Source organism: Piliocolobus tephrosceles, chromosome 1 (genome assembly GCF_002776525.5).
Source record: "Piliocolobus tephrosceles isolate RC106 chromosome 1, ASM277652v3, whole genome shotgun sequence".
Lineage (NCBI taxonomy): Eukaryota > Metazoa > Chordata > Mammalia > Primates > Cercopithecidae > Piliocolobus > Piliocolobus tephrosceles.
Genome location: NC_045434.1, coordinates 58516573 through 58539370, shown reverse-complemented (window position 1 = coordinate 58539370; position 22798 = coordinate 58516573). Strand labels below are relative to the sequence as shown.

At 45.7% G+C, this 22798-nt stretch overlaps 1 protein-coding gene across 2 annotated transcripts in view; it reads right to left on the bottom strand.

The window, feature by feature from the left end:
• Nucleotides 1–22798, bottom strand: part of NAV1 (neuron navigator 1) — a 283320-nt gene that overhangs the window by 17384 nt on the left and 243138 nt on the right. The window contains exons 12-22 of one of the 2 annotated variants that reach the window (XM_023187002.2): nucleotides 22224–22372; nucleotides 20166–20336; nucleotides 19010–19062; nucleotides 18220–18243; nucleotides 18031–18108; nucleotides 14923–15006; nucleotides 14210–14321; nucleotides 4976–5097; nucleotides 4189–4197; nucleotides 501–697; nucleotides 40–232 (exon numbers count right to left, since the gene is read on the bottom strand). In XM_023187002.2, coding sequence (XP_023042770.2) covers nucleotides 40–232; nucleotides 501–697; nucleotides 4189–4197; nucleotides 4976–5097; nucleotides 14210–14321; nucleotides 14923–15006; nucleotides 18031–18108; nucleotides 18220–18243; nucleotides 19010–19062; nucleotides 20166–20336; nucleotides 22224–22372 — 1192 coding nt within the window. The remainder of the gene's footprint in view (nucleotides 1–39; nucleotides 233–500; nucleotides 698–4188; nucleotides 4198–4975; nucleotides 5098–14209; nucleotides 14322–14922; nucleotides 15007–18030; nucleotides 18109–18219; nucleotides 18244–19009; nucleotides 19063–20165; nucleotides 20337–22223; nucleotides 22373–22798) is intronic. The other variant, XM_023187003.2, reaches the window with a different exon arrangement.

The window sequence follows — 22798 nt, the reverse complement described above, 5'->3', positions numbered from 1 at the left end:
TGTCTTCCCTTTCCTGCAGCTGTCCGCCCAGACGCTGACCTGCATGTTGTGCATGGTCTCCCGAAGCTGATCCAGTTGGTGGGCAGAGTTGAGGGCCTCCAAGCGGATGTCTGTAAGCTTCATTTCCTTCTCCCATAGCTCAGAACGCAGCTCCGATACCTCCTTCTTCTCCGGCTCCTCCTCCTCATTTGCATGGAACAGCCTAGTGTGGGGGGCTGGGTGAGCAGGGCCCCTGTAAGATAGCAAGAGTTAAGCCAAGCTACATGAAGAAGCACTAGAGTTACTAGAGAATATGAAGAGGCATGGTTGGTGGTCTTGGCTCCTCCTGCCCATAGATACTCAATCAGTATGAGAAGAAAGGTCCATATGTTGGTCTCATATGCCCAGGGAGAGGTCAGTAATAAGTACTGCTTGTCTAAGGTCTAATGGCCTCCTGTCAACTCTAGCCTGCAGCTTACACTGGTAACAGGCTGGGTGGCAGGGAGCCAGAGAGCACTTACTCGGTGACATCAGTGCCCATGGAGGATGAGGTGGACGACTTGATGGAGGGTGAAGCAGTCTCCGTAGAACCATGCTGTAGTTTGGGGGATGAGGGAGCCGAAGAGTCGGGTGTAGCAATCTCCTCTATATCCGAGTATGAGGAAGCTGACTTGGGCCCCTTTTTTATACTGAACGCTTTGTTGAAGGAACTTCGAAGCTAGAAAAAAGCAGATCCAGGTAGAGGGACATCAGGACTCCACTATTGGGATGGGGGAGGACTGGACTGGGACTTCTGAGACAGAGAGAGCTGGAGGCAGGGGATATACTTTAATTAAGCCACCCTCTATAACACTTCACTTGATTCATAGAATATGGACAGAAGAGTTGCCTAGAAATCAGGACCGTGGAGGTGGAGCTTGCAGTGAGCTGAGATTGAGCCACTGCACTCCAGCCTGGCAACAGAGTGAGATTCCACCTCAAAAAAGAAAGAACGAACGAAAGAACGAAAGAAAGAAAGGAAGGAAGAAAGAAAGAAAGAAAATTAGGACCAAGAGAAAGAACAGAATCTTCTAGCTTGCTGCTGTTGTAGGCTATGGGAACTTCCTGGGTGTTCTGTTGCTCACAGGGAGAACTGTGACCCTGATGGGGACAGAGAGAAGCTCCCAGAGGTCACAATGTATACAGCTCAGTGATCCAATCCCACCTTCTGCAGCAGAACAATAACCATTCAGTCTAGAACCTAGCTCACTGTGGGCCTCAGATGCCACCTCATGATGCCTCTGACTAGGGCTCATCAGCCCAGAATCTGTTCATCTAGTCATCTATCAACCAGAAACTGACAATATGATTCTGTGGAGAACATGAGAAGGCAGTGGGCTCAAGCTTCTGTTAGTATTTCTTGTGCCCAGGACATCACAGAATGGTTAAAACAGCCAGACATAAGCATTTTCTATGATTTCCAATGTCCTAGAAGAAGGGCTGTTTCCCAGCATTTCCTTGGAGTGCTTGGGGCATAATAATCTGATCGTAGCTCGTTTGATCTTGATGTTGATGAGCTTGGGTGTTAGGGATGTAAACTAGAGATGCAAACCAGGGTCCTGTCCCATACCCATCCACATGCATCCATACAGCATGCACACACCACACACCACACACACACACACACACACATACACACACACAGGGACACAAATATGAAATGGCAGCAAGAGGCAGAGAGTAAAGGAGGGGTCAAAGGTTATAGGGGACAAAGGCAAACCAGCTATTTGGGACAGTGAGAAAAAAGAAGGAAAAATTTGAGGGTACACTTTCTAAGTGTCTCTCCTGGAACATAGGAAGGCCGTCAGGTGATGGATGGAGCTGGTGGGTGGTGTGTCTTGGGGTTTCCACCAGGCGAGACATAAAGAGGACCAACTTGGCTGTGGTGGAGATATGAATGAGTGAGTATGTGTGCGGCTGGCTGGCTCCAGGTGACTTCTTATCACTGAGCAGTCAGGGCTCAAAAATACCATAAAGCTCAGTTCTCTGCAGAGATGAAGAACTGAGCCTGAAAAGGCCAGAGAGTTGACTTGCTTGAAACTTCCTAATTGACGTAAGACTTAGGACTAGAACTCAGGCTTCCTAATTTTCAATCCAGTGAAGTTTCTCCATACCACTGCCTCATGGGATGCTCTGTGTGTGTGTGTATAAAGAGATCCTATGACAAGCTGCCTGGAGCATATGCCCCTAAGATCAATAAGATCCTAAGTGAGAATATGTGTAGTTCAGTATTCCCAAAGCCAGAACTGTTGGGAGATGTTTGGTGTTATGTGGCTAACGGTTCCATGGTTAAATGAGTTTAGGGAACAATGGATTAAGCAAAATGAAACAAGATTATTTGCTGGGGGATATCTCTGAACTTTTTCTGTGCAGATGTAGAAAATGCAGTACTTAGGCTGGGCACAGTGGCTCATGCCTGTAATTCCTGCACTTTGGGAGGTGGAGGTGGGCGAATCACCTGAGGTCAGGAGTTTGAGACCAGCCTGGCCAAGATGGTGAAACCCCGTCTCTACTAAAAATACAAAAATTTGCCGGACATGTTGGTGCATGCCTGTAATCCCAGCTATTCGGGAGGCTGAGGCAGGGGAATTGCTTGAACCCGGGAGGCCGAGGTTGCAGTGCGCCAAGATCGCATCACTGCATTCCAGCCTGGGTGACAGAGTGAGACTCTGCCTCAAAAAAACAAAAAAAAAAAAAAAATTAAAAAAGAGAGAGAAAATGCAGTACTTCTCAAATTTATTTGATGATGGTATCACTTTTTTCTTTCTTTGGAGACAGGGTCTCACTCTATCACCCAGATTAGAGTGCAGTGATGCAATCTTGGCTCACTTAACCTCCTAGGCTCAAGCTATCCTCCCACCTCAGCCCCCAAGTAGCTGGGACCACAGGCAGGCATCACCATACCCAGTACATTGTTGCATTTTTAGTAGAGGTGGGGTTTCACCATGTTGCCCAGGCTGATCTTGAACTCCTGAGCTCAAGTGATCCCCCCACTTCAGCCTCCCAAAGTTCTGGGATTACAGGCCTGAGCCTCTGAGCCCAGTCAATGGTATCACATTTTAAGGAGCATCTCAATGGGCTGGCAATCAGTGGAACACACTTTGGGAAATGTTAATCTAAAAAATCAAATTTAAATAAGTATCAGGCTCTTCCTATGTTGACTATACCCTACTCAGTCAGTACTCTAGCTAAGCTGGCCTTCTCCATCTTCCACAGCTTCTCTTCTGAATAGTGTCCATGTAGAAAGCATCCCAACACATTCCTCTCTACCCATCACAGTTCCATCTCAGTTTAACTTTTACCTCCTTTGAGAAATCTTCCCTGCCTATTGTAATCACCGTCTTGTCATCTGTGAACTCCTTTAGCACTTACTGCTCGAATAAGCATTGTGGCACTGTTGGATTGCTATTAATTTTATATGTATAATTTTTTTGGTCTCCCCAGTAATACTGCAGGCTCCTTAATGACGAGATTATAGATTCTATTTTTCATATCCTTCACAACACCTAGCACAATGTTGGGGTAGGGTTAGAGTGGACCTCAGGTATCTGGTTTGTAACAGAAATTCTAGATGCATTTTCTGTTCATCTTAGACTATACTCTCATCCCTGAGATGTCTTTGGGAACTCCATGGATGCTTAGACAGTTTTAGGCTTTGGGGTGACTTGAGTGTGCCCTCCTGGTCTCTGTCCCTCACCTATCTCTGGTTCATCCTACTCTAGAGCTGAATCTTTAGGTTAGGCCCAGGCTGAACTGGCCTGTGGAAACTGTGGTCAAGGTAACTTTCATCCAGTGACTCTCTTCCATGTTGGGTCTCTAGGTATTATGGAACCAAAAAGAAGAAGGTTCATTTTTCTGTATAGCAGGAGCTCAATTTAACTGCTTTTTATAACAGGCCAATTTTGTAACAGGGGAAGATAGTAGAGAATATATTTGAATTTTGTTTGACTTTCCCATTTGGCCCCCAACCAGACCACTCCTCTGTCCTCACATGGGGCAGCTGTGGATGGACCATGCAGTGGAGTGAGTTAGGAACTCTGGGTGGTTGTTACAGTTAGTGTTATGAGTGGTCATTCATTTTTGTTTTTAGGGGAAGGGAGTTGCTCTGGAAATAGGGAAGGTATGGCAAAGGAAAAGAGAAAATAAGGGGATAGGAACTGGGTCTCTTACCTCATAGACCTGGAAAAAAATGGGGATTTGGAGTCAGCATTTTGAAGGAAAAAAAAAAGAATCAACACTTAATCACTCATTTCACACAGCTGGTACCTGTCTGCATTATACAAAGCTCTGGGGGCGTGTCTTACTGAACAGGGGACAGAGGAGCAAGACATGTCCACTTGGGGATGCTTTCTTACCACAGTCAGCAAGAGGGGCTGAGACTGTCTAGACCTGCCTGAAGAATTTCAGAAAGGTCAGTTTAGGATTATACAAGGGAAAAACACCACACGCACGAAAATGACTTCTGGACCTACCAAAGGTAATAATAAAGAGTCTTTTGAAGTAATCTGGAAAGCTCCACAAAGCATCTCCAAAAATTAAAGAAATGACCTCTAGGAGTCTACAATGAACAGCTTTGTTCATAAAATCTCTCCATAGTGTAGAAGGGAGTGGGGGAATGGGGGGGACAGAACTGATAAGATGTTTCCTTCTGAGTATTTCCTCATCATCCTTCTGCTGCCAAATACATCTGGCCTAACCAAATGGATAGCCCAAAGAAAGCCCAAAGAAAGCAGATACATATATATAAAGGTCAGAGGGGTGGCCTTGGGGACAAGTAGGGAATGATTGAGGGAAGGGAGAATTTGGGAGACCGTGCTCTGAGTGGACATCACACTAGGGCTCAGTGTTAGATAGGACTACACCTTGGTTAATCCCAGAAGGATTCGATCCCTATGCTGCGGTGAAGGCGGTCCACCACGGTTCTACCTAGTTCCCCACCCCCCAAACCTTTACCTACCCAACTCTTTTTTTTCTTCTTTTTCGCATCAGCATCCTTGCTGCTGCCGATGCTGGAATGGCTAGTGATGCTGTTGAGGCTTGAGATGCTATCTGAGGAGTTTTGTCTCTTGATCCGAAGTTCTAGGGCCAAGTACAAGTGGGGAAAAACAGAAGAGATTTAGAGAGGACATGAGACTTCAGGCAAATCTAGTGGCAGAAGATAAGAGAAAGGAGAACCAACCAACTCCTCAATCCATATTATTCATTTTTTTGGATCATTCATTCAGCAAACATTTATTGAGTCCCAGTCATGTTTCAACATAGAAAAAGTGCAAAAGGTAAGAATTAAATAAGAAATGATTCCTTTTCTCAAGAACCAGAAGTTAGCATGGAGTCATGAACTCAGCTTGAATCAGTCTAAGGACTTAACTAAAGCCAGCCCTCTTTATGGAGACATCAACCTACCATTTTTCATGATTTTTCTAGCAATACTTAGCTATCTGGTGGTCCAAGGCCAAGAACTAGCCATGTACTAGCCAAGTACATCACTAGCCACGTACTCTGCATTCCACCTGAAAGAGCTTCAGTTTTCTCAACTGGTGGGTAGAAAATCTTCGCTTTCTGAGAAGGTTTGTGATGGCACACAAAAAAATCTACTTTTCTACAACAGGGAAGGAAGGGGTTAACAAAAGATGTTTGAGAACTGAAAGAATAGAAATTTTTCAGATGGGAATTTTGGAAAATGTATTTAGGGCTGAAGGAAAGGTGCAAGCAAAGCCACTGTCCAGGGAACTGGCTTTGCTTTGAGGAACTGTGGGTAGTCTGGAATGGAAGCAGCAGAGGGCATGTGTGGGGGTATAGAAAAAAGTGAGGGTGAGATTAGTTAGGCTCAGGCCAGATCAGGGACAGTCCTCAATGTCTTTTTTCCTTTTTCTTTTCTTTCTTTCTTTTACAGAGTCTTGCTCTGTCACCCAGGCTGGAGTGCAGTGGCATGATCTCGGCTCACTGCAACCTCCACTTTCTGGGTTCAAGCAATTCTCTGCCTAAGCCTCCCGAGTAGCTGGGATTACAGGTGCCCGCCACCAGGCCCACTAATTTTTTTGTATTTTTAGTAGAGATGGGGTTTCACCATGTTGACCAGGCTGTTCTTGAACTCCTGACCTCATGATCCACCTACCTCAGCCTCCCAAAGTGCTGGGATTATAGGCATGAGCCACTGCACCCGGACTTCTTTTTCTTTCTTTCTTTTTTGTTAATGAGACAGGGTCTTGCTGTGTTGCCCAGGGTGGTCTTGAACTGCTGGGTTCAAGTGATCATCTTGCCACTGCTTCCCAAAGTGCTGGGATTATAGACGTGAGCCAACACGCCCAGCCCCTCAATGTCTTTTCTTTTTTTTTTTTTTGAGAAGGTGTTTCACTCTTCTTGCCCAGGCTAGAGTGCAGTGGCGTGATCTTGGCTGTCTGCAACCTCTGCCTCCTGGTTCAAAATGATTCTGCTGTCTCAGCTTCTCGAGTAGCTGAGATTACAGGCTCCTGCCACCACACCCGGCTAATTTTTGTATTTTTAGTAGAGATGGGGTTTCACCATGTTGGCCAGGCTGGTCTCGAACTCCTGACCTCAGGTGATTCACCTGCCTCAGCCTCCCAAAGTGCTGGGATTACAGGGATGAGCCACTGTGCTTGGCCCCCTCAATGTCTTTTAAAGGAAATTTGCCTCTGTGCCATAGATAATGGAGAACAGAAATTCTGAATCTAAGGCAAAATATTATCTGATTTTAAAAATCCGTTTTATTTTAAAATAATTATAGATTCATAGGAAGTTGCAAAGAAATGCACAGGGAGGTCCTCTGCACATTTCACTCAACCTTGTCCAATGCAAATATCGTTCCTAACTATGGTGCGATGTCAAAGATTTTTTAGACTGGGCTCAGTGGCTCACAACTATAACCCCAGCACTCAGGGAGGCCAAGGCAGGACGATCACTCAAGCCCAGGAGTTTGAGAGCAGCCTGGGCAACATAGTGAGGCCCTCATGTCTATTTAAAAAATATTTTTAAACAGAGCTTACTATGTTATCAATGAGAAAGAGGAAATGGAAGGAAACTAAACTAGAGGAAGGGGAGTAGTAAAGTGGCTATTTGCAATTTTCTCCTAGAAACAAAACCTGTTAGATGAAGGAGATGTGGGTAAGGTTTGGTTATTTTCCTCACTCTCACCATGATCAGAAATTGATCTTTTAAACTCTAATTTTCCCTTGATACTACAGGGAAAACAAGATCCTAGGATCTGATGCTAGCTCATCATAACTACAAAGCTCATAAGGCATTTGGAAAACCCTTTGTACGATTATCAAACCCAGTTAATGACACTAGAGTACTTCAGTTATTTTTAAAAAGCATGGGAAATTCTCAAGAGGATATGCTGAGGCTGGGTGTGGTGGCTCATGCCTGTAATCCCAGCACTTTGGGAGGCCAAGGCAGGAGGATGGCTTGAGCCAGCAGTTCAAGACCAACCTGGGCAACATAGTGAAACCCCATCTCTACAAATAATTACAAAATTAGCCAAGTGTGGTGGCATGCGCCTGTGGTCCCGGCTACTTGGGTGGCTGAGGCAGGAGGATCCCTTGAACCCAGGAGGTGGAGGTTGTAGTGGGCTGAGACTGCATAACTACACTCCATCCCAGGCAACAGAATGAGAGTGAGACCCTGTCTCAAAAAACAAAACAAAACAAAACAAACAAAAACGGGGATATGCCAAGTTGAAGTTAGAAAAAAATCTTCATTTATGTAAAAATGAATATATGTATCCATATATGTTTGTTTGTATATACACAGATATTTATTTCCAGAAAGATTAAAACTATTAGCAGTACTTACCTCTGGGGATTGGGATTTGGAGGGGTGACTCAGGCAGAGGGATTTTATGTTTCACCGTATACCCTTCTGTATAGTTTATCTCAGTGGTTGGAAAACATTTACTGTAAAGGGCCAGAAAGTAAATATTTTGTGCTTTGTGGCCATAGGGTCTTGATCACAACTCCTCAGTTCTGCTGTTGTAGCATGAAAGCAGCCACGGACATTATACAAATTAATGAGTGTGGCTGTGTTTCCAATAAAATTTTGTTTACCAACAGACTAGTAAGCCAGATTTGGCTGATGGGCCATGATTTGCCAACCCCTAGTTTACATTCCCCCTCAGAACATCCATTGCTTTTATGATAAAAATTAGTTTAATTAAAACTAGTTAATTAAAAATAAAATAAAGGGGATGGGTGTGGTGGCCCATGCCTGTAATTCCAGCACTCTGGGAGGCCCAGGTGGGTGGATTGCTTGGTCCAGAAGTTTGCAACTAGCCTGGGCAACATAGCAAAACCCCATCTCTACTAAAAATACAAGAGGTTAGCTGGGCATGGTGTTGTGCACCTCTAATCACAGATACTCCAGAGGCTTAAATGGGAGAAACACATGAGCCCCGGGGATTGAGGCTGCAGTGAGCTGAGATAGCACCACTGTGCTCCAGCCTGGGCAACAGAGTGAGACCCTGTCTCAAATAAATAAATAAATAAATAAATAAAAATAAAGGGTAGCAAAGTATGTGCATCTGCCTATCAGTTATTTGGAGGTTTCAATTAGTTGGGATATATCAATTACATTTAAAAAATACACTCTATAGTATTTTTTTTGAGACGAAGTTTCACTCTTGTTGCCCAGGCTAGAGTGTAATGGCGTGATCTCGCCTTACTGCAACCTCTGCCTCCCAGGTTCAAGCGATTCTTCTGTCTCAGCCTCCCGAGTAGCTGGGATTACAGGCACCTGCCACCATGACCAGCTAATTTTTGTATTTTTAGTAGAGACAGGGTTTCACCATGTTGACCAGGCTGGTCTCGAACTTCTGACCTCAGATAATCCACCTGCCATGGCCTCCCCAAATGCTGGGATTATATGCGTGAGGAACTGCGCCCGACCCTATATAGTACTTTTAAGAGCAAATGATATGTTGCAGAATCAAGCAGTCTTCAAAAATTAAGAAACCTCTTGTGCATTTTGAATTTTGTACCATGTATATTTATTATCTATTTATAAATAAAATAAAATAAAGTTAGGCATTATTGCCTAAGCATTGATTCTTCGAATATTCCTAGAAATCCACCTGACCAAGTTGAGCCTGGATCAACATGAACTGAGGATAACATGAAAACTCATAGCAAAAAGCACAATTCATTCATTCAACAAATGTATGTTTGAAGAGCAGGTTACACACAGAAAAACCCATATGCCCTCCACCTAATTCAACAATTAATATTTTGTTTTATTTGCTTTCTCTCTCTCTACACACACACATGCACACACACACACAGTTTCTTGAACAATTTGAAAATAAGTTACAGAGAATACATCTTTTGACACTAAAGACTTCAGAATATACTTTTTTTTTTTTGGAGATGGATGTACTTTCTAAGAATAAGAACATTCTCCCACAGTACTATTATCACACCTAAGAAAATGAACAGTGGCTGGACATGGTGGCTCACACCTATAATCCCAACACTTTGGGAGGCTGAGGTGGGTGGATCACCTGAGGCCAGGAGTTCAAGACCAGCCTGGCCAACATGGTGAGACCCCCGTCTCTACTAAAAATACAAAAATTAGCCAGGCGTGGTAGCACACACCTGTAGTCCCAGCTACTCAGGAGGCTGAGGCAGGAGAATGACATGAACCCGGGAGGCGGAGGTTAAAGTGAGCCGAGATTGTACCACCACATTCCAGCCTGGGCAACAGAGTGAGACTTTGTCTCAAAAATAAAAAAATAAAATAAAATAAAAAAGAGAGAGAAAAAATGAACAGTAATTCTTTTCACATAATATCTAGTCCATATTCAAATTAGAATGATTTCTTGTGTTTTTTTTTTGTTTTTTTTTTTACAACACATGATTTCACTCTCACCCAGGCTGGAGTCAGTGCAACCACCACGGCTCACTGCAGCTTCTACTTCCTGGGCTCGAGCAGTCCTCCAGACTCAGCCTCTGGAGTAGCTAGGACTACAGGCTAATTTTTAAAGAATGAGGTCTCACTATGTTTCCCAGGCTGGTCTTGAACTCCTGGCCTAAAGTGAACTTCCGTCTTGGCCTTCCAAAGTGCTGGGATTATAGTGTGGTCCACTGTGCTTGGCCTGGAGTAATTTCTGATCTTAACTGACATAATTGGATTACTCTGAGGGCAAGGAAAGCACTGGAAGAATGAGCACAGCTAAACCAGTAAGGAAATCATTGAAATATTCTAGGAGAAGAACGATAAAAAACTGAGCCAGGGTAGTGACAATACAGAAGAGGGATAGAATTGAGATCTACGTAGGAGTTGGAACCAACTGACTATACAGGGTGAAACAGTGAGGAATCAAAGATGATTCTCGTATTAGAGGCTTGGGCAACCAGGCAAATGATAATACCTGAGATGCGCAAACTACAGAAGGGAAAAGGTTGGCTTGTGTGTTTGTAAGTGGGGTGAAGGGGATGACTTTAATTTTGGACATATTAAGTTAGAGATATCTCTATGAGGTCAACTAAGTGGAAACATCCAGACGTGGTTGGAAGTAAAGGTCTGGAACTCAGGAGACTGATACGGATAGAAATACAGATTAAGAAGAGATTGTAAAACCAATTGAGCTGATAAGTGAGTCCAGCAAGTCTGCAGGATATAGGATCAATGTGCAAAAAAAATCAATTGTATTTTTATACACTAGTAATCAATAACTCAAAAGAGAAATTAAGAAAACAATTCCGTTTACAACAGCATAACAACTAAGTTTAACAAAATAAGTGCAAGATTCATACACTGAAAACTGCAAAATATCACTGAAAAAAATGAAAGCATATTTAGATAAAGGCATGCCTGTTCATGGATTAGAAGACTTAACATTGTTAAGAGGCAACACTCTCTAAATTGATACACAGATTCAATGCAATCCCTAGGAAAATTCAATTTGAGATTTACAAACGAATCCTAAAATTCACATGGAAATGCAAAGGACACAGAGTAGCCAAAACAACCTTGAAAAAGAACAAAGTTGGAGGACTCACACTTCCCAATTTCCGAACTTACTACAAAGCTACAGTAATAAAAACAATGTGGTACTGGCCAAGGATAGACATATAGAAGAATGGAATAGAACTGAAAGTCTAGAAAGAAACTCATATATATATGGTCAATTGATTTCCTAAAGAGTACCAAGACAATTCAGGGGGGGAAAAAATAGTCTTTTCAGCAAATTATGCTGGAACAACTAGATATCCTCATGTAGAAGAATGAAGTTGGACTGCCTACCTCATACCATGTACAAAAATTTACTAAAAATGGAACAAAGACCTAAAACTAAAAAAAATTTTAGAAGCAATCCCAGGAGTAAGTCTTCATGACCCTGGATTAGGCAATAATTTCTTAGATACAGCACCTAAAGCACAAGCAGCCAAAGGAAAAAAATAGATAAATTATACCTCATGAAAATGGAAAACTTTTGTTCTTCAAATAACATTTTCAAGAAAGTGAAACAGCAACCCATACAATGAGAGAAACTGTTTTTCAAATCATATGTCTTATAAGGGTCTAATATTCAGAATTATTAAAAAACTCTTAAGGCTCAACAACAAAAGACAACCTGATTTTAAAAATGGGCAAAGGATTTGAATAGACATTTCTCCATAAAGACATAGAAATAGCAAATAAGCACATGAAAAGATGCTCAGTGTTCTTTTAGCCATAAAGAAAATGAAAATCAAAACCACAATGAGATACCACTTCACACCCACTAAGATGGCTATTGCAAAAAAGAGGTAAGTGTTAGCAAGAATGTGGAGCTATAGGGCTGGGTGTGGTGGCTCACGCCTGTAATCCAGCACTTTGGGACGCCGAGGTGGGTGGATCACTGGAGGTCAGGAGTTCAAGACCAGCCTGGCCAACATGGTGAAACCCTGTCTCTACTAAAAATACGAAAAAAAAAAAAAAATTAGCTGGGCGTAGTGGCAGGCACCTGTAATCCCAGCTTCTCGGGAGGCTGAGGCGGAAGAATTACTTGAACCTGGGAGGCGGAGGTTGCAGTGAGCCAAGATTGCACCATTGCACTCCAGCCTGGGCAACAGAGCGAGACTCCATCTCAAAAAAACAAAAACAAAGAATATGGATATATTGGCACCCTCATATGATGCTGATAGGAATGTAAAATGGTGCAGCTGCTCTGGAAAACAGCTTGCCAATTCCTCAAAAAGTCAAACATAGAGTTACCATATGACCCAGCAATTCCACTTCTAGGTATATACCCCAGAGAACTAAAAACATATGTCCACACACAAACTTGTACATGAATGTTCATGACAGCATTATTCATAATAGGCAAAAAGTGAAAACAACTCAATGCCTACCTACCTAATCAACTGATGAATGGCTGAACAAACTGTGGTATATCTACACAATGGAATATTATTCAGTCACAAAAAGGAATGATACAAGATAGATGGGTCTTTTGTTTTTTCATTTTTTTTTTTTTGAGACTGAGTCTTGCCCTGTCACCCAGTCTGGATGGAGTGCAGTGGTGCAATCTCGGCTCACTGCAAGCTCTGCCTCCTGGGTTCACGCCATTCTCCTGCCTCAGCCTCCTGAGTAGCTGGGACTCCAGGTGCCCGCCACCACACCTGGCTCATTTTTTGTATTTTTAGTAGAGACGGGGTTTCACTGTGTTAACCAGGATGGTCTTGATCTCCTGACCTAGTGATCCGCCCACCTCAGCCTCCCAAAGCGCTGGGATTACAGGCATGAGCCATTGCGCCCCGCAAGGATGAGTCTTGAAAACACTTTGCTAACATGGTGAAACCCCATCTCTACTAAAAATACAAAAATTAGCCAGGTGTGGTGGCACGCACCTATAGTCGCAGCTACTCGGGAGGCAGGAGAATCACTTGAACCCGGGAGGCGGAGATTGTGGTGAGCTGAGATCGCGCCACTGCACTCCAGCCTGGGCAACAGAGTGAGTCTCCGACTCAAAAAAATAAATAAATAAAAAAGTAAAATAAGTACTAAAACTTGTAAGTTGGATTTTGGAAAAATGGGAGTTACTGGTGACTTTAGTGAAAGTGTTTTTGGTAGAATGATGGTAACAGAAGCGTAATTATAGTGGGGTTAAGTGTGAAAGGGAGGTGGAAAGGTAGGATCGACTGGAGGAAGGAAAGAAATAAGATATAATTAGAACATAGATTGATACATCCTTCCCCTTTAAGATACGAGAGCCTTTGGCAGGTTTATAAGCAAAGAAGGAATGAATAGAGCATAAGAGATCAGAGAGGTAGAAAAGGGCATGTGTGGCGTGGAGGGGGGTTGTATGGTTGCTAAAGAGGGCATCCCAAAACATTAGATAAGTGCCCACTCTTGGCCAGAAGGGATGGATCCTTCCAACAAAATGGAGACAAACAAATAAGTATTGGATGAATGTTAACACATGCAGTGGGGAAGAGTCAGTGGAGTTCTCTCTTGAAAATGTTCATTTTCTTAACTAAGGAGGGGGCCAAGGCTATGTTCAGAGTAAGGCAAGTCAGTAGTGGAATGAGGAGTTTGAAAAAAGCAATGAAAGCTGGGAATCACTGATAGTGGAATAAAAAAGAAAACTGACTGTGGGCAAGTAAGAGGACTGCCAAGGTATCTGGAAGACCTGATTGGAGGTAGAGATCACAGATTTTTGTGGCATCAGACTCCCATCTATCTTGACCTCTGTAGCAAAGCTTGACTGGTTACTAAACATCCAGGCTAACTTGCCATTTCAGCACCATATAACCTACGTGAACTTTGGTTGTTTCATTTGAAGAGTAGACTGCATCTCCCTTGGAGAACTAAAGTGAGGATCAAATAAGATTGTGTGTATGTGTGTGTATCTATGCGCATGTGTGTGGACACACAACACATTTGCATAAAAATGTTAAGGGCTATTTTAATGATGGTCTTTGATGGCTCTTTGGCCCTGAAGTAAAGGTTAAGGAGAGGACCCCTGGGGCTTACAGGTCTCCTCTACTTGCCTTCATACCTTGGGAAGCTGGGGTCATGCCCTTGGTACTCCTCACTGACCAGTCCAGACATCACACTAAAGGGTATCTAAAGGCCCTCACCTTCTAGAGATTTGATATAGGACCTGGAATACTATAGGCCCAGATAAAAATCTGTAATACTCTTCCTTTCCTGCCACCCCTGTTCCCTCTCAATCTGTGGCTGGATGTCCTACCTTTGGGTGTGGTTTCTGAAGCATTAAGGGCTCCCTGAATGACTGCCTGGGCCTCAGAGTTCTTTTTCTTCAGAAAGTCTATGGTTTCTCGCAAATCCAGCAGCTCAGTGTCCTAAGAGAGAAATGAAAACAGCGTCGGCTGGGCATGGTGGCTCACACCTATAATTCCAGCACCTTGGGAGGCCGAGGTGGATGGATCACCTAATGTCAGGAGTTCAAGATCAGCCTGGCCAACATAGTGAAACCTGGTCTCCACTAAAAATACAAAAATTAGCTGGGCGTGGTGGCAGGCACCTGTAATCCCAGCTACTTGGGGGGCTGAAGCAGGAGAATCGCTTGAACCCGGGAGGCAGAGGTTGCAGTGAGCCAAGATCGCACCAGTGCACTCCAGCCTGGGCGACAAGAACGAAACTCTGTCTTAAAAAAAAAAAAAAAGAAAACAGCGTCATTAGTTGGGATTAGCAGGAGCCCTTATGGTGTGTCAGGCAATGGGTGAGGCATTGGAATTCTACAAAACTTATAGAGAAGGGCAGGGAATTGGGATAAGGAATATGCTCACACTGTATTGGGGGCAGATTGAGAATCCAGGGTGATAGTGAGGTGGGGAGAAACTGGCAGTCATGAGCAAGAAGAGGTCAGCCTCAGCCTCTCTGTCCAGGAGAACCCCCTCACCGCACCCACCCCTCCCTCCCTCCCCTTCCCAGGCCTCTCACCTTCTCCTCGGCCGTCTCTGCCAGGTGTCGCAGGCGGGATGTCATATTCACCAGGCTCTGCTCGAAAGCAGCCACTAGATTAGCCTGAAACAAACACAAAAAGAGATTGCTAAGTTGCATAAGGCTAGGGGAGAGGCAATGACTGACAATGGGAAATAGTTTTAACTGATTTCCTGTATCTCAGAGCTGACCAGTGCTGGCAAGCCTCTTGGTGGTTAAAAAATATTGATTTCCCTGAGCAGACAAAGGGGAAATCAAAGACATTTTCTGGTGGGAACCAGCTTCTTGAATAACGAAGCCAGGTTGAGGGTAGGGCAGGTTTTTGGAGGCTCTTGGAGACTTGAGATCTAAAACTCATCATCTACCAGAGGTAGGACTATCCCTTTGCTCTATGTGATATTTGGTGTGGGCAACTTGGTAGGCAGGCCACAGCCTCTGGGGTCCTTCCTATTATTTTGGTTTAACTCCTGCATTGTGGAGTGGGCCGACCCCCATGGGACCAAATAATCTCCTGGCAGAAATTATTTGGTGCATCTCTTCCTCCTCTGCTACGCCACTGCTTCACCCTTTCTTGCTTTGCAGCTGCTCCTTGTTCCCAGATTCTCCGGGTTTACAGGGCTAGAAGGAAACTGCAGGGGCATTCCACCATTTGGCCACTAGGTGTCAGGTCTGTTTCATGAGGAGTGAAGGATACCAAAGGGCTCTCTGGGTAAGAGGCAGGCTAGTTCGGAAAGGTGCTGAGTGGAGGAGCTAAGGCCACTTGGTTTGGCATTGTTTGACCTCTAGTTGGCCAACTGGCTGCAAGATGTATAGGCAAGGTGAAGGGAATGAGGCCGGGGGCTAGAAAGGGGAGCACTTGGGGATGGAGAAATAGCCATCCTGAGACTATCTGAGCAAGTTGGTGACCCTGGCAAGAAGTGGGCATACTCTGGGCAGGTCCTTCATGCAGAGCTCTAGGAAATTGGTGGCACTCTTATGGCTCCTGCTGGCTTACAATTCTCCCTCCCTGTTGGGTCAACTCTAGTTTTCATCTACTGCCCCACATGTTTGGAGCCTACTTTATAGGACCAGGGCTGGAGGCAATCCCTTTGGTCCCGTTAGAGCCTCCTCTTGCACTTTTACTATAAATCTGTTAAGACCTGAGCTCTGCGGAGATTATAATATGTCACGACCTGTGCAGTTTCCTTTCACCCATTGTGCAGGGAACATCTGTCTTCTTGACCTCAGGTCTTCTCTGGTTTGCTTCTCTACATCCCTGTGTGTCTGCTTGTAGACTCCTTGTAGTTCCTGGAAGACTACTCATGAGAGGCCCCGAGAACCCCTGTATGCTTTTCTGTGTTGCCTTTCCCCATCCAGGGGACCCCTTTTGCTCTGCCTGGGCTTCCTCCCCCGTCTCCCCTACACTTCCTCTCCCTACGTTGACCCTTCCCCTAATCTCAACCCCAGGCTAGGGTACCTGTAAGACCTCAGGGCTAAGCAGTGGCGCTGCAGAAAGGCTAGCATTTGAGAGGGGTAAAGTGATCTGGGACCCTCTGTCTAGGGTGTACCCTCAGCTGCAGTAGCTAGGAAGTTCCATGGAACATGACAGAAGTTTGGTTTGTAGTCAGGGAATCCTGAAGAGAGCTGTGGAACCTTCCTAGAGTCCCAGCATCCCATCTCCTGCTTGAGGGCAGGGTTCTGACCCTCGGCAAAAATCTGCCTTTAAGATGCAGAACCCACCATGTCTGGGTGTTTAGTTTGTTCTCTTAGCCAAATGGAACTTCCTGTTCTAAGAAAAATCACCCTCTAAATTCAATTTCTTGGCTCCAGCCCAGCCTTGACAGCATGGTGGCTGACAGATTGCAGTGTAAATGAATCAGACATAATAATGTTCTCTGCCTCCCTGGCGCCTCTCCCCCCCAGCATCTCCCAGACATGAATTTCCTGGGGTGTGCAGGACGTGACCCAGGCCATTTCTTTGGTGGGTGTGGCACAAGGGAGAGAAAAGATGGTTCTTGTTTATGTTACAATTCTTATGGGTCCCCCAAGAGTGGGAAAAAGTGCTTAACATGAGCTTCAAACAAACTGGTACAACCTATGAATTGAGGGTTTGGGAAAAGAGAATCAAGAGAATAACTAGTGTGGTGAGGGATCTACTGCTGAAATGTGTTGGAAACATTCAGAATCTTGGTGGAGATTCTTCTACCTAATTCCGAGGGATAGACCCCAGGCCTGACAGCTGGATTCCCCAGAGAGGAAGGGCAGAGAGAAAACCAGAAACTACTGCGGAAATTGCAGACATGGTTACTTTTGTGCAAACACTTGGAAAGCTCCTGCAGATCCGGCTCAGCTGTTGTTTACAGCTTTGGGGGAAAATGGCTCTTATGTTCTCTGTTTGCAACTCAGTCACAGGGGAGAAACTACCACAGCCTGGTTAGAGGAGGTGGCTTCATTTCTCCCCATGTCACAAGGTAGAAAAACTAAGGCCTAAAGAAATAGACTCAATCTAAAAAGAGGTACTGAGGGGGTAGAAACAAAGAATTCTAGCTCTCAACCTGAACCTCAGATTGTTTCTACCTTCTGCCCAAGGAGACTACTCAGAAAAGGCAGTTGGGAATGAAGGAGTCAGACCAGAATGGGAGTTAGGTTTCTCAGTAGTGTCGTGGTCACCAGACAGAATTCTAATGACCAATTATGTGCCTGCACAGTTATGTGGCATGAACAAAGACATGAACACCCCCCAGGGCAGTGGAAAGGTGCTAAAAGCCCTATAATTATAATCCATAACTGCTTTTATCCATGACCAATGGCAAGGTTGTTTCTGCCTCCATGCAGAACCACTGATAATCAATCTTCTTTTCTTTCTCTAGGGAGCTCAGCCCATCAGACATGAACTCATCCATACCTATTAATTAGAGTGGAAGCAAAATGGTTCTTCATAAAAGTTGAGGCTCAGAGAACGGGAAGAACAATCCCCTAGTCTTCTATCGTAGAGCTGTGAAGAAGATCCATGCCCTTGAAGTCTCAGTCCAGGTGATACCTTACCAGGTAATTTTCCTCCCTTGGCTGAACTTGTCTAACTATGGTCAAAATAACTGCCTTGATCTTTCCCTACTTCATGGCACTCACATTGGCAGAAAGCTGAGACGTCAAGGTGGCCACTTTTTCCTGGGATGATTCCAGTTCCCTACGAAGCTTCCGGATTTGCTGTAAAAGGAAGAGAAACACAAACTACTGGCTACAGAAGCTGTATCAGATTTGGAAGGAAAATGGGGTGCAGTGATGTTAACAAGCAGAGACAAAGGCTTTGCACCCTACCTCAGATTGCATCCTCTCCTCAGCCTGAAGAAGGGAGCACAGAAGGAGAGAAAGAGAGAGAAAGGAAGTAGTTACTATGGAGGTGAAGAAGTCAGGTCCCGGTGGCAGGGTAGGAAATGTGAAGAAGCATGACTCAGAGGTGCAGAGAGGCTGAAACTCTTGTTTCCTGGCCCTGGCTCCTCACAGGACTCGGCTCAGATCTATACTAGGGTTTCAATAAAAGATTTATTTGGAGCTCATCTCCAGCAAACTTTGTCATTGCCAAAAAGGCTAGGAAATGAGACTTTGGTCGGTTTGAGAACTAACAGTTATTGCCAGCAACTTGGAGTAAAGAATTAGGGGCAAAACAAATCTATGAATCAAGAAATGCCTAATAGCCAAATGCTGTGGCTGGCGCCCCACAATAAACACTTGGTCACTTCTAGAGTTCTGGAGTCCGGGTCCTAGAAACCTATTCGTCTCACCAAGTTGCCATACATGCTTCCCATCTACCATGGCACAGAAAGGGCTTGCTAACATGGGGATTCTCCATTTTTCAAAGGAGGGCAACAAAAATCACCAGACTTGCTCGGGAGCTGGTGGCGGGGTCAGAAAGACCATGGAGGACCTGAGGCACCCAAGTCAGTGCTACAAGCTCTAGGTGCCTCCCCCACTCCCACCCCAATGGGTACAGTGAAGAGAGAGCAGTGCCCCCATCCCCCGCCCAGTAGCCCAACTCCAAGGAGGTTCTAGGGAGCATGGGATGGTAGAGGAGAGGGGATAAGAGGGGAAGAGAAGTTAATGCTCTTACTGAGGAGTAGGTGGAGGAGGCACTGGAGGCCAGGGACAGCACTGAGCCGTGAACTGAAAGAGAAGGAGAACACAAAGAGTTAACAGTGGGTTCCAGGGACAATGGGTTTTTGGAAGACCCCCTAAGGCAGGAGTTTGGATTACGATTCTGGAGGGCATCTGGAGCAAACAGAAAGAACAGAGCAGGGAACCCAACTGGCGTCAAAAGAGCCCAAAGCAAGGTCTTGAGTCGAGCTAGCCTCCTCTTTCAGCCTACATTCTCTGGCAGCCTGGGTATGTCAGTCCCTTGCTCAGCCTGCTCTGAGGGGCACAGGGTTTCAGAGAAGGGAAAGGAGACTTTCAGGGATAGTCATCATCTTATCTTCCCAGTCAGGAAAGCACTTTAGCCGCAGGAGAGAGGAGTTTCTCATCAGATTTGCTCAGAACAAATACTGCAATTCTGCCCGCGCCTCCTCCTCTCAGTACTGGGGGATGTACTTAGGATCTTGGGGATCATTCAGATGAAAACAATATTTAAGTGAGGAATACTCATTCTGATTATTCAGTAGAACCTATGGTGAGAACTAAAGCATGTCTGCAGCAGATGCCTCCTGGAATGACCATCTTGAAAATAATAATGGGAGATCTAAGCTGCCATAAGCCTGGTCTTCTAGCGCTGATCAATACTAACACCCAGATCACCACTAACAATCAGATGGCCCTCCCTGGTGCTCATCTTTGGAACATTTTTGAAAGAGGAATGAGATGCCTAATTATTTGTAAGGATTTATTAAGAGCTACTATTATGTCCTGTTTTCTTTTCATATATTTGAGAGACTGTGGGGAGGAAAGACTATGGCTAGAATGAGGAGGAGAGAAGCTGTGGTTTTCAGAGCATCCTGAGGCGTGCCATTGAACCCTTCCATGCTCAATTTCCCTCCCCCAGCCCCAGTGATGGATGCTCCATCCCAATGCCCCAGTGCTAGGTGTGCCACCCGAGGTTTCTGGGCCCCCAGACCCTTCAAAGGGATGGGAAGAAAAAACTGAAATGGCCCAACTTGATGTTCTGTGAATCATATGTGTGTGTGTGGTGGTGGGAGTGGTGGGAGTGGAGGTGGTGGGTGAGGGGACCCAGCAGAGCTGGAATGAGCGTGAACCGCGCTGGCATGAAGTCTCACCATCATCCGTGGGGTCTCGGAAGGATCCTGACCGAATCATTCCCTTGGGTCTCTCGGCCAGGGACAGGGTGCTCCCCATTTGGGAGCCGCTGTACAGCTCGAAGGCCGCCTCGTGGGTGGGGATGCTGTTGGAGCGGGTGATTCTTGGCGTGGTGGCCGCAGTGGGACTCACTGGAAGGACAGAGGGAAGGGGGATAGGAGAGGGAGCAGGAGGGCAGGAAAAGAGGCAGGGTCATCAGCTCTCCGGGCCCTTGGGGGATGGAGCACCGGGAGCATGAGAGGCAAACAGGGAGAGGGCAGGAGAGGAAGGGGCAGGTGCAGTGGTGGGAGTGTGCAAGCAGCTGGTGTTAGGAGCGGGGTCCCTCCTGGGGAGATCAAGCCCTAATGGAGAAGGACCCTGCTGTCTGGAATAAAGACCTTCCCTCAACCCTGCCTGCCTCAGAGTTGTTGCTTTTGAAGGTTAGGCTGGGGGCCTGGCAGCTTTTCCGAGACCTTCACATCACTCGGATGTGCTGATGAAAATGAGATGCTGTGGTTCTCTAAAACAAAACTGCCAGCTCAGGAGGGCTGAAAATTCAAACTAAGAGCCAGATCTGAATGATGAAAAAGAACCAGCTAGAGAAGGGGGCTGGGCTACGGGATTCAGTGGCCTTGGCATTGTGGAAGGGCATGAGAATCTCCCCCCAAAGTAGTGTCACTCTAAGTGACTGGGTTGGCTCTAAAGCATCAAGAAACATGGCCCTCTTTGCCTAGCATTGCCGCGGCTTGAAGGTCAGATGGACAGAGCAGGTGAAAGTGTCAGGTAAGGCTTGTGGAATGTGCTTTGAAGCTGGGCTCAGCTGAATCCTGTTAACCTGAAGCTGCCTTACCCCTTTGCCCCTTGTTGGGATTACAGCCTTTCAGGATTTCATACCCACAAGGAGCTCCCTTGTGTATTCTTCTGCCTCCATACAGGCAGGTGGATGTCTAATCTGTCCATAAAGACCTGTGCAGAAGAAGATGGCACACCTCTCTGTTGAGTTTTTCAAATTCCTAAGGTAATTATTGCTTAGCCCAGCCCCTCATTCCACAGCATAAATGCAATTCTTCTTATTTGGTCTTCAATGGAGACAGAGAAAAGGCTGGCCCCATCTTCCACTTAGTAGCCCTTCAGAGGCCAGATGATTCTGTCTGAAGAATGGTTCTTTTCCCTAGGCCAAGTGATCCCAATTCCTAGTCTTTCCTCAAATTCCCCACAGTCATTGCATGGGTGTGTTACAGGTCCTTGTCTTTTATTAACTGATTTCTTTTACTCATCTGAAAGAAGAGATGGATTTAAAGAGATGCAGCAAGCCGATAACAGGCCTATCCCAGGCACTGTTCCTGAATGGGTTCCTAGTAGGTCAATCATGGCGTACTGCTTCCCGGAACTGGGGCTGGTGTGCTTCTGTGCTAGGCCAGACTGTACCTGAGGCTTCCTCTCCTCCCTGTCTTCAAGTCACTTCCTTATTTCCTAGCTCTCCTTTCTCCCTAGGCTTTAGGAAGGGTGTGGCCAGGACACATCTTAGTCAGCCCTGCCTTCAGGGTTAGGATGGACTGGGCTCAGCCAGAGCAGTTGAGGAATCTGGACTTGGCTGAGTTTGGAGGCAGATCTTGTCCTTGGCAATCAACAACCTTTCCCTCCTTCCTCCCCATCGGCCTGACATTTCAGTATTGCCCTCTCATTAGCTGGCCCTAGTAGCACTGGGTGTGGTGGCTCCTTTCTGGCAGTTCAATGTGCCTGTTCTTGCACTGGTTTGATCTCTGGGCTTTGGGTTATAGCTTTTCCATGCCACCATTCAGGCTCTCTGATGCTAAAAGGATCCCACAACTGGTGCCCAGGGGCAACTTTTCAGTTTAGGATCTTGAAGTACTCTACCTTCAATCTTACTTCGGTTGGATAAACTGAGGCACCATGAAACAAACCAACAGAGCATGAGCCAAATATGAGATAAAACCCAAAGCCCACCTGCCTTGCCTCACCCTGCAAGGTGGCCCCTGCTTCACCCCATGCCACAATGAGTGACTGAAAACACTAACCTATGTTGGTAAGTTGGCCCTTTGCACTCAAAGACATGGGAAGTGCAGGGGGAGAAGGCAGCTCTGACTGGTCATCGGATTCAGGCAGCCCACCAATGGTATGGGAATGTCGCCTCTCCTTGGTCTCCTCCTGGGACTGAAGCTGGTACCTGTAGGAGGCAGCAGAAGAATTCAATCTGGGACTAGCAAGTGCGGTCAGATGTTTAGTTGGTGCGGAGGGTGTCTGAACTAGGCTGGAGCCAGGAGATTCTGAAAGCAGGACACGGAAAAGAGAGCGGTCAGGGCTGCTCAAGGAGGGAGGAAGAGGTGGCGACTCAGCATCCTCTCCCAGACCATCCAGAGGGTGTGGAAGGCCTAGCAGGTATTCCCGTGAGGGTTCCTGAGGTGGGGGCAAAAATGATGGAGGAGGCATTAGAACTTCTCAGAAGTTCAGGACAGAGACTTATGATTCCACGTGTGGGCTTTCAAGTTGCAAGAGTCGGTCAGGCACAGTGGCTCACGCCTGTAATCCCAGCACTTTGGGAGGCTGAGATGGGTGGATCACTTGAGGTCAGGAGTTCAAGACCAGCCTGGCC